Source organism: Apteryx rowi, unplaced genomic scaffold (genome assembly GCF_003343035.1).
Source record: "Apteryx rowi isolate R43461 unplaced genomic scaffold, aptRow1 scaffold_94, whole genome shotgun sequence".
NCBI lineage: Eukaryota > Metazoa > Chordata > Aves > Apterygiformes > Apterygidae > Apteryx > Apteryx rowi.
Genome location: NW_020451249.1, coordinates 2205460 through 2223755, shown reverse-complemented (window position 1 = coordinate 2223755; position 18296 = coordinate 2205460). Strand labels below are relative to the sequence as shown.

General features: G+C 43.7%; 1 protein-coding gene across 8 annotated transcripts in view; it reads right to left on the bottom strand.

The window, feature by feature from the left end:
* Positions 1–18296, bottom strand: part of ZC3H18 (zinc finger CCCH-type containing 18) — a 50442-nt gene that overhangs the window by 15193 nt on the left and 16953 nt on the right. For 5 of the 8 annotated variants that reach the window (XM_026092021.1, XM_026092025.1, XM_026092028.1 and 2 more), the window contains exons 7-11: positions 16932–16964; positions 15196–15322; positions 13648–13946; positions 1463–1663; positions 236–361 (exon numbers count right to left, since the gene is read on the bottom strand). In XM_026092021.1, coding sequence (XP_025947806.1) covers positions 236–361; positions 1463–1663; positions 13648–13946; positions 15196–15322; positions 16932–16964 — 786 coding nt within the window. The remainder of the gene's footprint in view (positions 1–235; positions 362–1462; positions 1664–13647; positions 13947–15195; positions 15323–16931; positions 16965–18296) is intronic. The other 3 variants (XM_026092026.1, XM_026092027.1, XM_026092029.1) reach the window with 3 other exon arrangements.

Genomic DNA, 18296 nt, shown 5'->3' with positions numbered 1-18296 from the left:
GGTACATGGGGGTAGGGGTACAGGGGAGAAAAGGGGGTGGCTGACATATTTCCTTCATTCAACAACTGAAAGAGCAGGCTGCCTTGCAGTCTRTCATATTTCCCTCACTCAGGAAAGTGGCTTGAATATTTTATTTCCAGAGTTGGCTGTTTGCTTTTAAGTAGCGCCAAAAATAGTTGCTAATAAGTGTTTGGAAAAGAGTATACCATTACCTTCAAACCCAAAGAGAGATTACCTGGATCTGCTGCCTGAGAAAGAACTGTGTCTTGAAGAGCGACTAGAGTAAGAGCTGTAAGAAGAAGATCTGGAACGAGATCGTGAAGAACCGGAACCAGAGTAAGTGGATGAACGAGAAGAGGACCTGAAAGAAAAATATTTAAATTCAGTGTATCTTGAGAAGTCTTCAGAGACCAAGTTCTTGTTTCCAGTATACTGTTCCAAAAGTTCTCAATCACTGCTCCAGAAATTGCCTGCCTTCTCCTCAGGAGTTGCCAGGACTACAACCCCTCCTCARTCCCCATCCCTTTTCATCCCACCTTTTCTTTTAGAACAAGAATCTGTTGCTGCTCCCTCCTTCGTGTCCTAAAATAGGCTTCCCTTCCTTTAACTAATGACTCTRCATCCCTTTTCGGGAACTCACTTCTTCCACATAATTTTCCACCTTGTAGCCAGAAAATGCCATGACAGGTCAGCCTGACCTAATGGTCACACGTTTAGGAGAAAACGGAAAAATCAAAGATGCAAYGACTCTAGAAAGCTACATCTAGCTACTCTAGGAAGCTACATGTACTTCAGGAGAGCTTTGCTTTTTAGAACCACATCTTCAATTCAATGTGCTCCTCATTCCTCTCTGATACTTTTTCCCCTCCCTTCAGGAGCCTCAAGTTCAAGTCTTTAAAGAGAACGGCTCCAGCTATACCCCAGGTCTCCCAGATTCAGGATGYTTCTTTCTGAAAAGTGTTCTGTATCTCCACGTCCTGGTTTCAGTGCTCCGCTGCAGCCCTCAAGGGCTCCTGTCAGTCTCCGTGACCCCAGTTTTTCCCCAGTAGTAGCAGCAACAGCATGCTCTTCCTGGAGTAGGCTCACCTCACCTCTCCAGCACTCCTGCAGTGAAGAGGCTCCAATTTTTACTGCTTCCAGCTTCTGCTCCTATTAAGATCAGCTTTCATCTAGGTGAGCTACTAATAACCCAGAATGCTTCCAAGTCTAATTTCCCTAAAGAACTCCAGACACTTTTCCAAATATCTGTCTTTTCTTAGTCTTCAATAAATCACATCTCTTCACAGCATCCACAATGGTGTGTTCTCTTTGGCTTCCATCTCACTACCTATATGCCTGGGTCCATACCTGTTATAGAGCAGCAAGACTTGTACTGCTTCCTTCCACTGACAGGTAGGAGTCATGTCACACGCCCTGACACATAACAAGTCTTGGGTGTAATGTGCTTTTCACCTTCACCTACCTTGAAGAGCCAGAAGCAGATGCTGAAGAAGCAGAGGTTTTTCGGCGCCTACGCGCACGGCTGGGAGAGACAGACACACCAAGTTTCTTTTTGGGTGACTTGGATCGGCGCCAGGGGTCCTTCCATTCATCTGCTCTCTTTGACTGAGCGGTGGTAATTGTAGTTGCCTCCTTCTCCTTCTTTGGTGGCTCAGGCTGACGGCTAGAAAATAAAGATGCTTTAAGTAACTGGGATCCCTGTATATAAAAAGGCTAACAGAAACACAGGACCAGGAAGAGAACTCAGAAATTCATCCTTTGTACTAATAAACATCTGCACCCACATCATTCCTGAGACAGGAATTCTATCTCTTTGCTCTTAACCTCCACTGAAGGATATTTAGCATCATTTAAGGGCAATGAAATATTAGAACAGCTATCCTTCTGTAAATCAGCATTTACCACAACATTGATCTCTAGTCTCATTTCCAGTGGATATGAAGACGATGGCTGTCAAATATTACTCTAAGAAATTCTTCCTTGTTAGAAAACTTTCATTCTCTCCCCATGTATCTTGTGGGCTGAGAACACTTTTCTTCAGAGATCATGTTTCCTTTCTAAAAAGCATTTTATTCTTGTTTGAAAACTTGAGAAGTCTCCAGAGAAGACCAGCACTAGGAGACTCCACTCTATGCCCTACAGGTGATGTGTTGCCTACAAGTCTCAAAATGCTGTTGGAAGCTACAGAAAACAAAAGATATCAAGGCAGTCATTGTGGGCCCAATACCACAGTGTGCACAGCTTGTTACTGCAGAGCAAAGCGCCTAGCTAGATTACACCTTTCCAGAAATGTGGTACTCCAAGTAAAGCCTCCCCAGCACACAGCAGGGTAGAGATGTCTTATTTCTCAGCTGTGCTGCTCCAGATACCCCATTACAGGATGACACCTGCTTTGGACATCTCCCTAAACAGCTGATGTTCAGCCTGCAACTGCCATGCCACCCAGGCATCAACCCAATCCCTGCACTACTAGCCTTTTTTTTTTTTTTTTTTTTTTTTTAAAGTTTGGTCTGAAACCAATTAATATAAATTCAAACCTGTTTTGTCCTCCAAGGTGACTGCAAGCCCTTCAGAACAGTAATACCTGCAAGTTTTGTGAAATACTTTCTCGCACTGACCAAGTGGTAGCTGGCCAGCTCATTTCAGCTTCAGGACTTTTCCTCAAAGGAGCAGACACAAACATGCAAGAGGGAAGTGGAACCAAAAGCCTGCCTCTTCCTACACCCGTGCCAGGTAGTTAGAGCTGGAAGAAACCCAAAACTGGTAGACAGCCCCCAATGCAATGAAAATACCAACAGAACTAGACTGAGGACACGCTTTGAGTGCGCGTCTGAAACACCTTCRCATCCTGACACAGCACGCTGCTGGAAACAACCAGCAGGCACAAACAGAGGAGATTTAATCTGGACTACTTTCCCATAGTTTCCTTATCAGAATATCACGTGGGATTGTGTCACAGGCTTTACCATAGTCAAGACACACGGATCTGTTTTTACCCTTGCTGATGGGCCAGTTACCTCATCAAGGGAGCATAAAGCAGTTCACAGTGGCTGTTTTATCACCGCAATATTCTCTAGGTGCTTATAAACTGATTGTCAAACACGTGCTCTAGTGCTGTTTGTAACCATGAAGCTTTGACAAGGCAAGCTAGGTACTCCTGCTCTCTTCCCCCCTCTTTTAAATGCTCTAATCGTATTCGGAGCTCTGGGCTTTGGTGCTCTGGGCTTCGGTTCCCCTCCACAGCTCTTCAAAAAAAAATTCAGTGCTAATTTTTAAGTCTCTGCACTGGCTAGTTCCTTACTCACTCCAGGGTGAGTTTCTTCAGGCCTAGACTTTGTTACATCTGTTATCTATGGAGGATGGAACTTGGGTTTTTTCCTCACCCTTATTCCAACCTGCATGTGACTGGTCAATTACCTGGTCATAGCCTTCTCCATCAGGTTTTAGGCAAAGTTTATCCTTGTTCAGAGGTTTATGAAGTCTATTACACTCATCAAATTACGAGTATAATTACGGGTTTATTCCTTTTCTCAAAATAATGAACTCTCTCACTCTGAGAATTTTGGGAGGGTGGGGGAGGGGACGCACCTTCCAGCTCTAGGTTCAGCCAGTACCACCCTATTAGTCACGCACGGCTATAAAGCAACCACTCCCCAAGCAACTTCCTCTACCTTGTGAGATAAAAAAAGCAACCTCCAAATTTTCTAATAATTCTATGGAGCGCACTTCTTGCCACAACACTTTTTCAACAGACAACCGGATAATTAAAGCTCCCCATTAGCAGCCTGTTCTGCCCTTTGAAGGCTTCGCTGGTCACTAACAAGTTTCATCCTCTCCTTGTTAGGCGGTATCGAACAAAGCCTCAACACAAAGTTACCAAAGTCCTACGGACAGCAGAAACATGTGCTTCCCACCTCTTCCCTGACTCCAGAACTTGCATATATTGACTTTAAAGCACAGCGCAGCATCCCACCCTTTCCCCATCTTTCCTGATCTAACTACTTCAGTTCTACAATTTGTCTCAACACCCGTCTCAACACATAGCATTTGCTGGCAGGAGAAACTTCTTTCATGTTCACCTGTCCCACAAATCTCATTCTGGGCTCAGAAGAGGAGGCTTGCGCATTAGTACACAAAATTGCTGACTGTCTAGGAAAAGAGTCCCAAGCAGGATTTTGGCTCAGTATTATTCACCAGCATCTTCATTTAGCACCATCACCCTTTTGCAGTGCTGCTCCACTATGTGCTACTCAGCACGACACAGGTTATTTGCAGTGGCTTGATCTAGTTTTTCATAACATTCACAACTATATCTGAGTATCTAATCAGGGATGAAGACCATGACTCTGAATACGGGGTTGAGATAGACAGGACCTATTATACACTGATAATGATAATCAGTCACAGCCAGGATCAATCTCCCACAGCAGCAGATGCAGTACAAACTCATCATGAAGCCATCTTGACCTCCAGAGTATCTTCAAAGCAACTAAGCACAAAGCAGGAAGAAAAGAAGGTAGGGGTACAGTCTACACACTTTGCATCAAGCAGCAAGCTACAGGGCAGCAGGAGGAGGAAGGAGAGCACCATGCGAAGATGCTAGTGAATAACGCTTGACCATGTCCCACTCTGAAGTCCTTTCCCAGAAGACCAGTTTGCATGCTTGAGGAGATGCCAAGGAATATTCTGCTGGCTCAGGTGGGTAGAGAGGCAGTTTCCACCTCAAGAACTGGATGTAACCTGCTGAGAATCATTCCACAGCATAGTGTGAAAGGTGACAGACATGTGAAAGATTCAGCATTAATGAATGTCCCAGCACTTCTTCCAGGTTCAACTCTCTGCAGCAATAGTTTTCAGAAAGGTCTCCTACAGAATTAATTCTATGTCTTTTTCTCTCAAGAAGAGACAAACTTGCTCACAGTCAGGTCCCAAAGTAGCACATTCGGAAACCTGGGCCTCAGCTCAAGTCCTACATGAGGGCAACTTACACTTAACTCTACAACCCGGGCATGAGCTTGGAACAAAGATGACTATGAAAGCAAATCTCATTACTTGCACCTACTACCTGGTTTGATGCAATTCCCTCTCGATGAGGTCATTTTCTGGATGAGAGGTTTTTTCCCCAGGAAAACCACAACAGAAAGTCTCATTTCTGGATATGCTTTGGCTATTGACTCAGCAGTAAATATGTCAYCATACTATAGCCAAGAAAGAAGCATGATGCTCATGTTAGGACATTTTCAAAGTCTTTCCTCAAGAGTTACCTGCATGCCCAACACGTAGCATCACCAAATAAACTTGTTCAACTTAAGACTGGTATCTGCTACCATTTGGCTTTTTTCCTTCAGTGAAATTCAAGAGTCAGAAATCAAAGTAAGCCAGAGTAACTAGCAAGATCTTCACCATCTGCCTTACAGTAACATCTCAATTGCAGCCTGTAAGAGCTTCACTGAGGTGACCTATTAAAGGCTGGTAGCCCATGAAAGTCTGTGTTTTGATCAAATTTACCCCTGCCCACTGATACCGTGCAGTTCTTGGGATGAAAGCAGAGGAAGCCTGAAGGCAGGTAGCAGAAAGCTCACTGAGAAAGAGAAGGCAAGCAACTAGCCTATAGCCCTTAACCCAGATCAGGCAGGAAGGCTGCACAGAATAAACTATGCCAACTACGATAACTGCTCATGGTACTGCCTGCTAGGTGGATTTAACAATTTATTTGACTCTGAGAATGGGCAGTCTTTCTCCCTCACTTTCACTCTTAAGACTGGGTAATTTTTCACTTCTCACCTTGTGCTAGACCTGGCACTTACTGGAGCTCTCCATGAGCAAGCTCAACTCATTAATTCAATAGGGAGGGGGAAAAAAAAGTAGTTTCCTGCTGGGTCAGTGAGTAAAACCTGCCCATAAGAGGGTCTGAGTAACTGCTGGAGCTGATGACTATAGAGGCTAATGGAGGGGGGAAGGAGAGAGGCCTCACTGTTTCAGCGTGGTGAGACATGAGATCAGCTCACCCTCCTAATGCAAGTTCATCTTCAGAGCAGCACAGTTACCCGGGGCCGATGCAATCCAAGCTGCGGGCAAATCTCAAGTGGCAGTCAGTCACTGCTTACCCCATTAGGGTCATCAGATAAGTAGTCCACGAGCAACAAAACTACCAAAGCTCGGTTTTACAGTGGATTTTTGCCTCTTGGTTGACTGTGTACAATATCCTTCCACACCTTTTGCATGCAAAGCCATCCTGTCCTGCTCCCGATCTTCTTCTCACCCTCTGGCTGCTTTGGGGACAATAAGCCAGCTTATTTCAGCACAGGAAGTGGCTCGTAAAGAAGTCATACACTACCAAAGTACACATGTAAACCCAGGTTTTCTTCTTCATCAACTTAGAATTTTTAGGAAACATGCAGGAATGTCTTTGAGAATTAATTCCATAATTAGGTACGCCTGTGCCAAGAGGTTAAAAAATTAGAGGGAATAAAAGAGACTGACATGACAGACCGATCAAAAGCAGCTTAATTTCCTTACAGAACCCAGAGCAGCAGCATCCTGCGTCACCCAGGGCACGAACAACGTCTGCAGAGCTTAGCTATTTCCGAAGCTCGTTTTAAACTTAAAATAACCAAATGCTTTATTTTCCAGAACGAACACATTAATGCATATTTGGCTGGAATTTAATTACAGCAATCAAGTGGAGAACTGAAGCTGAACGTGGCTTTGGCAAGGAAAGGAGGAACAAAGGTAACTACAGCTGGCAACGCACACCACAGTGTAGGTCAGCCAGTTCCCAACAATGTACACTGCAGCTCGCAAATAAACCAGATCTGAAGCACGTCACCGAATTCTACAACAATTCAGAGGCGAAAGTCTAGCCTCATGGCCCAAGTTTTCCTCCTCGTGTATTATGCAAATGACCCTGAAGTATTTCTAATCTTAGATGGAAAATAAGCTTCCCAGGGAAAGTGCTTCCTTCCTCCCCCCTCCCCATGTGACACGACTACCACAGGTAACGCAAATCTTATCACCAGCAGTAACCAGTGACGTCAGCCTGGCTCCAGGGCTACTACTGTTTTGGCCAGCAGTTACAGCTCAATCTTCTGAAAGAGGAAAGTCCATCTTTTATTTAAGACACCTCATTTCTTGCAGGAAAGTAAAATGTTGCGTCACCAGCCCCAGCAAAAATTTTCCTTCAAAGTCAGTGGAATTTTCCAGAGGAAGTGAACTCGAGGAATATTTGGAAGCATGTGCCAAAACAGTTGTTAAGGTCCTGTATTTTTTTCAAAATAAACTTCAGCAGTGTGCCTGCACACTGACAGATTTTCAGTCTCAGAACAATAAAGTTCCCCAGAGCTTGTGTGTCCGGAGGAGGACAACAGCTCCGGAAAGCCACCTCTGAGCAGCTACCGTGGGAAATTCGCAACTTTGAAGTTAGTGCTAATATTTACAATGCTTTCACTGATCATGGTGAAATATTAGCAAATGATCTGCTTTTCTGAAGATGTTTCAATCCAAAGCAGTTATCAGTCACTTAAAAAAGATTTCTTCAAAGCCTGATGGGGAGAGGCTTCAAAATTAAATAGTGGAGATAGAATCTGCATCTCCAGCATGAAATCATCACAGCGGAGAGATAAACATACCTGGGATGTGATCTACCCTAAGGGCTGAGCCTTTAACGCCTTGAGAGCCCTCTCTAATGTGAAGTAGCAGCGTGCAATGATTCTGCCCCGTTCTTTACAATGTTTCAATAAAATCCAGTGTACGGAATCTTTCTAGTAATTCCAACTCTCAAACACCAAAGAAAAATGCATTCCTTGAGGTCCACATCTGAGTCATTCAATGCCCTTCTTGATTGTTATTTATGTTTATAAAACCCTTTTCTTTTTACTGTGGAAGTTGAGGGAGAGTCTCAAGAATCCTGAAGATTAACAAAAACTCCAGTCAACAAAAATGCATTATGGAGAACTTAGCAAAACTTTTTTTTTTTGATTTGTTTGCAGAGATATCTTATTAAAACATTATAGCTAACTTCCCAAATGAACTGGGAGAATAAGTAGAAGTGAAGTTGTCTAACCAGGTTCCACTGCTTAGGTTGGAAGCTGCACTGCAAAAAAATGGAGATGTAAACAAGTTGTTATAACGTCTGCCACCACAACGTTACCATAAAGGGCACTTGCGTATGAAAAAAGAACTGTATGGCAGCAAAGAGCATGTCCCTGAAGGAGGGAAAAAGGAAATCCTCTCCCAAGCTGAGCGGCACTGCACCGAGCAACACCAGAGAAGGCCCAGCGGCCCTCCTGTGACCAGGAGAAACACAAGTCCAGCTCCAAACTGGAGCTGATCTACCTCCCTTCAGCACGGGAAACCCAACGGCCCGGGGCCACTTCCTTGCTTCTCCGAACTAGCAGCACTCTGAAAAGCCGTCCAGTGAAGATGCAGACACCTGGAAAGCAAAGCTAAGCCTACTGACAAGACTAGTTTTTCCCCACAGGAACATTTCATGGCTTGTTTAAGATTAATTCGGAGAGCTCCTGTGATCCAATAAGAGGATGTCCGAATTGAAACCAGGAAGAGCACACCTCTTCCTACCCCATCTGCTCTTCCTCCTGTGGCAGGATAACAAACAGGAGGGAACCAAGGCTTCTTATAAGAAACAGCCAACATTTCCACAGGGCAAACTGAAAGGGGACAAAATCCTCACCATCTCTGCACAGTAGGATGAAATGCTGTTTTAAGCCCACCAGAATATCTACCTCTGTTTGAACAACAGCTGCTTTCATACAGAGCCCCTGCAAACAGACCTCAAAAAGAGTCAGGAACAGACACGGCCAGTGGCATGGGGGGGGGTCACCAGAAGCCATCAGGAAAGATGGTGATGACCAGGAACATACTGAAAAACAAGTTCAGTGAGTTTGTGATCACACACACACACACACAAAATCATGAATCACTCCATTTGCATTGCCTTATTTTTGCCACTCCTTTCCCAGATCAGCTCCATTCTAACACTTTCTAGCTTGCCAGCCCTAGCCACCCTGCATTCATTGACTTTAAATGCCAAGTTACCCTGTTCATTAACATGCCTCATTTAAAGACAACTTCAACTAGCTTGAAAAAGTAATGCACAAGCAAGCTCTGAAGAGGGACTATTTAACCTTTCGTCACAGGGTCTGCAGCCACACACAGCATCTCCTAATCAAGGACTACTTCAACCTCAGCACGAGCTTGGAAGGAGCACTGCACTCCTTGTTAGGAGGATTTTATGAACRATTCTATGATTTGCTACAAAATGGCCACCCTTTCTGACATTACTTTGAATTTTAAGGCATCCCTGCTTGCAGAGGATTTTTTTTTTTTTTTAAATGGCTGCATAAGCACACTCCATCGATGGTCTCTAGCCCACAGTGTCTCACTGCTTCCTCTCCCGCCCTGCTGGGTCAACAACGCCCTAGCGCTACCCCGGTCAGCAGGGCAAGGATATTGAAGCTCCCACCATAGCCGATGGGTCTTATTTCATACTAACGTTCCTTGGCGCTTTGGAAATACAAATATTAACAAGTCACACAACACCACCTGMGTTGCTCAATGCGCTACTGAAACAATCAGATTCACTTGGATGATGACAGGATAAGGACCTGTGCAACAATAGGAGGATTAACACAAATTACTATTTTTGTGTGCTGGGCCTTCGCTCACAGCTGAGGGCCAGCAGCTTTACAGCTGTATCGAGTGCTCAGGTTAGAGTGTCTTGCACTGCTACAATTCTCCTGAAATAAAGTGTTTCAGGGATAGAGCAACTGCATGAAACACTTTGCACAACAGTAGACTACGCTGACAAGATATGGATATAAAGCAGAAATTTTGCACTCAGCAAAAACAGTCACAGCCTGGGGCATCAGAACTTGTTCTGGAGATGGAGAACACGGGGCCAGACAGCCAAGTTATCCCTCAAACTGACGATAAAGTGTCCTGGCTCATTCAAGTGTTTGATGCCTGAGGAGGGAGGAGTGGGAGGAGGAGGAGGAACAGTTTTACCAACATTGCAATCTCAGATTATACACTTCTTTAATGGCTCATCTTAAGTTTGAGAAAAAACAGAGTATAAAGCAAGAATTGCATGTTCCTTCAAAAAAGTCCAATCCTCATATAACAATCAGATACCTAAACCCCAAACACAGCAGCCTCTTCTTTGGAAAGGTTCAAGGAGGAGCGTTTACCACCGGGTCCGTAAGGGTTAACAATGTTTGTTTGTTGTTACGTTATAATTCTCGTCATGTGTGACAAGCACTGATGCAAGGAAGTCATCGTCTTCTCTTATTAGCCCTAACTACTCCGCTGCTGTTTAGAGATCAGATTAAAGTTTCCTGCTTCGATATAATTGAAAGGGAATTTGCTTTCGTGTTCCCGGCTATTTGCTTTTCAAGTTTTCTTTCAACCCTTGCAACTTAACTTTGTTTGTCATCGTTTGCTCCTTTCTGTTGCCTTTGCTTGAGGAAACTTTTATGCTAATGGCCAGACGGGCACCTATCTGTAATTACAGCTGTCCTCGGTCTGCCTTTGGCAGAGTTCCTTAATACCTCAACAGTTGCATAATCTCTGGGGAACAGTTTTCAAGTCTCCTCAACTCATGAGTAAGGGAAGAGCAGTGCTCCAGCGGGGAATGYCACGGGAGGCGCCACCACCGGCGCGTTGGGAGGAATGCTAACGGGGCAGCCGGCACGAGCCCGCGCCGCCGCCGCCTCCCGGGCCCGGCGCAGCCCCGTGACGCAGCGCCAGCCACCAGCGTCCGGGAAAGGCCGCACTTGCCAAAAGCCGGGATCTAGCGATTAGGGAAAGCACGGAGTCTATTTATAGACTCACAGGTGAGCACCACTCCATTAACGTGCATGCTGCTATCAGGGAAACACGGAATGATTGCGACGACCTTACTCATTGAGCAAACTTGGGAAACAGTTTAATCCCCAGAATAGCAAGATGCCAAAACAGAACCGGTGGCTCTAGAGCCCGCCTGGCACGCAGGTATTTGGAGAAAAGGCTAGACGGCTCTACCTGCGGCACCGTCACGAGCGCACGGGGAAGTTGGGCAAAAAACAGCATTGTCCAGAGACAGAAATTGCAATAGAGGCTTTTGGAGAGGACGATACATGGAAACACAAGCTGCTCGATGAGCGGATGTCTTTTCCRAGGGAAAAGAAATCACGTTCCTTACTGAATTGTGCTTCCACTCTTTTTTAACTTTTTTTTTTTTTAATTCTGTGCTTTATTTCCTCTGAAAACAAACGTACGTGCATAGATGTTGTAGTAGCAGTGTTCATTTTGACATGGCTTTTCAACAGCGAGAACTTAAGTCCAACTAGGAGTACCTGGAGTACTGTCTTAAAGTAGGGCTTTGGGGTTTATTGGTAAGTATTCCCATTAATTCCACTCTTCTCTAAGAAGAGATACTGCGTGTAGGTGCTGACCTAAGATTTTTGAGAATTTAAAGCTTTCCACTTAATACTAGCTCCCCATTCAACACAGAAAAATACAAACACTTCTTGCCAGCATCCTTTCTCCTTTTCTAAGCCCAAGGCGAATGAAGCCAAAAGAAGGTCCTGCTTGCTCTCCCTCTCTCCAAGCCCTCTGCCTCGCCTGTCATCAGTTCTCACATTACAATATCAGGCTCGGRACATTGCCAGTAGCAGATTCTCTACTATCCAATTCTAGAAAGAATAGCAGAAACAAAAAAAAGAAAAAAGGCAAAGAAATGTATCAAGGACTATTTCTACTTTACCAAGACCTAAGAAGCTTGTTTGGGAGGTAAAAGAGGTAGTCGACAGCTCACCTAAGTGTTGCTAACGTGAGGGAAATGGGGAACCTATATTCACAGAGCATATGAGGTCATGAACGACCACATTGGAAAAAGCTTCCGTAAATCCCATCTCCCAGCTCAGGCAGTACCGTTGCCTGACACAAACGGATACAAGAGGTGAGACAGATTTAAGACTGGCGAATAGAGCAACTGCTCCCACCCAGCACATCTCGGGCAACAGCAACAGCGAAAGCTTTTCCACAAAGCCCTACCCACAACCCAGCACAAGCGTAAAAGGAAGGAGCAGCCAGCAACCTCTATCTTGCATGCAGTGAGCATGGTCATGGTGACTCTTAATGACTAAATCCCAGAATTGCCAATCAGTTGATGCCACTTTCATCATCATCATATGATTCTGGACAGCAAGATCTCTTCCATTACTAACCTAACAAGAGCACAAATCAACAGCAACTGTGGTAATTGAGCTGCACAAATTACAGTGGCAAGTGAAGATTATAATTAAATGGAGTTCTCTGTATCACTATAACCACGTTGACACTGCTACTGCACCAAAACTTTCACAAGGCACAGCCAAATCATTCTGAAATTGAGACTTCCTTTCGGAAAAAAGTCATCATCAAAAATCAGTTTTCCATCTAGTAATACAAACAAAAATTTTGGCTCATATTCAAGACTAATCCCTGCTTCCACCTGAAACCAAGCAATTCTATGCGGCATCTAGTTCTAGGCCTTCTTAGCCCTGCTCTTCATTAAAACACGCTCTTCCCCACACTCACAACGTTTCACAGTCTCCTCCAGTGCCCGAGGAGCAAAACAGATATTCAGCCAGAAGAATCTCCAATACGTCTTGGGAAACGCAGCTTCCCTCCCGTTCCCCCCGCCAAACACACACACACACACACACTTGTGTGCCCACGCTTTCCTCAGCGCTCCTTTGGGACACTCCATCTGCTATTAGTTTCCAAGATACTGGCACTGCTGATCAGTTTTCCTGGAGATGTCTTTCAGCAGGAAATTTGGATACTTTTCTCCTGATTCTGAACCAAAAGATGTTGCAATGTTAGAACTTCCCATAACACAAGTTCTATATTCAGCTCTGATATTTATATAATGCATTACATACACACCTAATACATAATACACTGATGAGTTACTGTACTTAATTGACAAAGAAACAGACTATATGTTCCGCTTCGGAAATTCCCAGACTTTTAGTCTATCTCATTCAATTTTCTCTTTCATATGGGTCAGAAACAGAATTTCCAGAAAAACTGAAGGAAGTCTGGCAGTCAGGGACAAGAAATTTGACTCCAAGCTAAAATCTGAGCCTAACATCTAACAGACTCATTTCAAGGCATAAAATCTTCTTACTTTTTCTAGCCTCTATTTTTTTCTCCTTATTTAATAAAACGCTAGATACTTTTGCTATCCACAAACTCCCACATCAGCCCTGATTCTTGTCAAATGACATCTGTCAAGGCCACAAAGGGAGTCACCGTCATTTGCAGGACTACTTCAGCACTGGGGACCCAGCCAGCCTTCCAGGATGCACTCTAAATTCAAGGGAACAGGGGACAAGCTGAACATCTCAATATCTACAGCCACAGGACAGACACTCTCCTCCTTTCAGTCAGGTTACGAATACGCTCTGTTCTTATCTGGCGTTTTAGCTCCGCTTAGTGGCCAGCAAGGCTAATTTGAAGTGTCTCTTTTCTCTTGAAACTACTGCTCTACTGAAGAGCTACAGACAACAGATCTCCACTCTCACTAGTGTGAGCCTGGTTCATTATTTACAGCTAAAAAAACATCAAGCCAAATTTCAAGTTTGAATTCAAGCAAACACTCACCTTGGTAGCAATGGTGACCGGGGCTTTGGTTTTTCTTTCTCCTTTTCACGTTCTCTTTCCCTGTCCCGGTCTCGATCTCTGTCCCGGTCCCTGTGCAGCCTGTCTTTTTCATCTCTCTTCACACGTTCTCTCTCACGTTCCCACTCCTCTTTCCTCCGCTGCCGTTCCTTGTCACGTTCCCGTTCCCTTTCTCGTTCTCTCTCTCTCTGGCGCCGCTCCCGCTCTCGTTCTCTCTCCCTTTCTCGTTCCCTCTCTCGTTGTCTGTTCTCTCTTTCCCTTTCCCGTTCTCGCTCTCTTTCCTTTAAAGATAAATGAGAATTCATCATGACAGTTCGGTGACATCTCCTAACAAAAAAGACAGCATGGTTTTGAAGTCTCAGACTACAAGCAATTACAGAAGCTTTCCCTTRTTACGGCAAAGTAATGAGGAAAGACTGGAGTATGGTGGCCATCAGTATTTCCTGATTAGGTAGAAAGTAGAGAGGAACAAAACACTGCATCATATTCATCACAGTTATAGTTTTCAAAGGCAGCAGTCAAAGATTGATTTGGCTTATTGTTTCCATTTAAGAAACATGCATTTATGCTTACAAGTATTTACTCACATTGCTAACCATATTTATAACAAGCTAATTAACTTTGCAAATAAGCAACATGAAAATAATTGATGGTGCATCTTATGTAACGATAGTGAGGACAGGCTCCTGTTTATGCACCGCTCGGGTAAAACAGCAGGGTGTAACAGTAAAAGGAAAGACACTTTTTAAAGGATATGCCGAATACTACTGAAAAGCATCCCATTGAGCAGGAATTATCTTTTTGCCATTACTGCCAAGGCACAACAGTTTGTACCAGGGCAAAGGAAGGGGAGGAAAAGGGTTAGTAGCCTTATTTTCACTGAGCACTAAACCTTACAGCAGTGCAACACCAACTGACTGCATCTAGGATTCTAGCAAATGGCTAGATGCTTTCCCTTATCTGACTCAAAGCAGCTAATGTGCAATTCCACCAGAGATGGACAGTCATACCGGAGCCTACTTCTGTACACAAAACGTACCTGTCCAAATCTAATGCTTTCCGTCTGTCCCAATAACTAACAAGTGAACCGTTTTTCAGTCAGATTATTTCCTGGAAACTCCCTCCCTCTCCAACATTTCCAAGAACGGCTGCGGCTGCAACTGTAAATGAAAGCGCTGCACAACTGTCTATCTCCCTTGGGCCACGCAAGAGAGGAACAGCCAATGCACACAAAGAGGAACCATCTCTGGTTAGGAGAGGAGGAAGGGCTACATCTGGCAGTGCCACTGACTTCCCGTCTCAGTCGTGTGCTTTTGCCCTCGTCACGCTCAAACAGAACGCGCTCCCATTTGTGCACCTAGAGTGTGTTCTGTACAGTAATTGAATAATTCAAGATTTAACTGTTTGAAAGATTAAGAACCTGGAACATACAAGAAACAAATCCTATTTCAACAACTATAATGGAAACATGACAAGCACCAGAAGTACCTGGAAGAAAGTTTACAGGAAAAGTGTGGAAAGGGGTATTACCTTACTTACTCTGTAGTTACGATACGGATCTGGGTCTGTATACTGAACCCTGAAATTCTCATACTGCCCACCACGCCAGAACCGTTCTATTTCATAGTCATAATAGGGATCTGTATAAGGATCAAGCCTACAATGAAAAACAGGGTAGGTTAGAAAGGGAAATATCACCTTATCACCGTACAGAAACACTACACATTCTAGGTCAGGTTTTAGTCACTGCATACTGACAAGAAAAAACATGTTCAATGGAGTACGACCATACAAAGCGGTTATTTTCTACACATCCCAGACAGACAGAAACAGTCTTTTAAAAATGATGCTTATCAGAGAAAAGCACAAAACTTTCCTGATAAACACCAAAGAGAACACTACCAAGCAAATTCAGCCCCCAAATCAATGTGGTAAAAGTGCAGACACACCAATTGCTTTTTCTAGCTACTTCAAAAGTATGCAAATGTAGCAGAGAACATGTTTTGCCCCATTGATTTAGAACGGCACTTTCTGTCCGTGCACCCAGCGCTACCCCCGAGCGCCCTCGCGCAGGAACGTCGGGAGCGGAACGGAGCGCRATCTCTCCTGCTACTCTGTCAGAGGCGCGGGTGCATATCAGTTACGACTGCACGGGAAACAAGCTTTGGCTGAGCTTTCCACTGAGAGAAGCTGAGCTTCAGAGGCCGGCCTGGAACGCTGCGCCCTCCGGGTGACATTACTTCATGCAAGGAAGGTAACCACGTTTGCAGCCGATATTCTCCAGGGGAAAACAAATGCTGGCCCTCCAGCGTACACACGGACTCGCGAGCACTGAACGCACCACACCCTGCTCAACTGCAAAATCGTCATTGCTTTTGTGAGGAAAAGGATCTAAAACCCACCCTCCTTAAATCTACAGCACTTCCGCCATTTAATGATTTCTATTAACATTATTTGATGTTTTTAATTCGCATACCCAACAATATCCAAGCCCTGCCTGGGAAACTGAAAATATCAGAACCATTGTAAAGATGGGGAGGTGGGTACAGAAAACAAGAAACTTCCAGGACCACAGAGGAGTCAGTGGCAGAACTAAGAGCAAAAGCAAGTGCTTTCAAATTCTAAATTACCTTTAATCAGACTCTAACTTGCAAGTAGGGAGAATAACAGGCCCACTTTTACATTGAAAGAAGCGCCAAATAAGCTAACACAAGCAAAGACGTGAATGCTGCCCTGCAAGTCAAGTTGCTACCTATATTTCCTTCAGCGTTTTTAAATGTTTTAAAATTTCTGTTTTTCTGTTTGAAATGATAAGCCAAGGGGAAGAATACCAGGGAATCTTGAATACTGGTGCTTAATTCAGCAGCAAACTTCCTGATGTCGACGAGGTAACAGTGACATCAGGTGTTCAAAAAGAGGGAAGAAAATCTCAAGCTACACCAAAAAGGAAGCTCTTAACTTTTTGACCCAGCCTCAAATTCAAAGTTCCCCATGCCCTTCCTATAACATTTGTGCATGTTTTATTCATTTAAACAAGCACCACTGCTATGCATTTAGACGACTGTGGATAATTTGATTCTTAAATCCTTGAGTAAATAATTGGTATTGTCCAAAAATTAAATACATCTATTCCATTAACGAACTGCCAACCAGACCTGATGGGACAGTTGTCTGTGGCCTAGGAAGTTTTAAGAAGTGCAATGGAAAAAAGGAAAGGGAATATTTTCTTACAGTTGCAACAGTACTGGAATCAAAGACCTGCTTACCCATAGTTAATGTTTTCTTTGATGTCCACCTCCCTATAGTTTTTCAAAAAAGAAAAAGGGATTCATGAACTATTTAGGCATCTTCATATGTCACAAAACAGTCCTGAAAGCAATTTATTAACATTCCACCTGAACCACCAGTGGTTAGTTTGCCACAAAGTGTCAATCTGTGCAATGAGTGCGTATATGAGACAAAACCCACCATTTCCTGGAGTTTATAAAAAGTAGCAGCTTCATAACTTTTCCCTTTACATGGAATTAAYATATTTTATGCCACAGTCTGGTTATGCACAAAGGTTCTTGAATTTTTAAAAATTCCATATGTTTGATTACTTCTATTTGACACTAGCTACATACAACATAACACTTTTTACTTGAGTATATGAAAAAAACAAAGTCCTGTATCTAACAGAAACAGTCCTTATATCAGTTAGGCAGTGGCATAAAACAACCAGAACACTGATTTAAGATGCAAATTTTCCATGTAAAATTAAAAAAATAAGGATACTGTAACAGTCAATCTACAGAGCACTGGTGCTAATACATCCCAAGTGCAACTAAAAGACTTCTCAGAGGAATGTAAGACCAAGATACAGACCGATTTCTACACAGGAAAAAATTAATGTTGGAGCTGTTTTGTGCTCAGTTTTGCAGACTGTAACATAGCTTCTTTTCATAAAATGGGGGAAAGGAATTGCACTTCACTCCAAAGCAAATCAAAGCTTATTGAACCAAAGTTAACCTGCTCTTTTTTCGCAATTCATTCACTCAAAATAGATGGAATAGAAATCTTGCAAACACTTTCTCTGYGTGTAAATGGGAACATTTCCATAATCTGTAGATATAGTAAGAAGAGAGGATGCGTGTGCAAGAGAGAAATGGGAATTTCCCTATATTCCCATAGAACGCAAATCTCCCTTTTAAAAATTATTCTTCCATTCCATTTTTTGTTTTTAGAACTTTTAAGTAAACCTCCCAGAGTTCACCACTGCATCCTTGCACCCGCTTCTAACTCTCTGCCTGCTCTCAGTCATGACAGAAGGGTGTCTGAGGCCTCCATCATTTTATACTTTACATCCTTGGGAGGGGGGGGGAAATCAACTAAACTCTCAAGTTTTAGAAGTTTGGTTTTGCCTAATCCGTGCCCTGGCAGTTAACAGATTTGCTTCCTGACCAGTGTCTTATTGAATGGTTTATCAGGGGTTGGTAAAGATGTTTGTTAAACCAACTCCCGTACCAATTCCAAATGTCACCCTTTCACATGAACACCCAGCTAGTGCAGTAGTTCAACAGTATTACTGCTGCCCTGAAGCTCTTGGAYGTTGAGCATACTCCAACTTTGTTTAGCACTTTAACACTCTCATG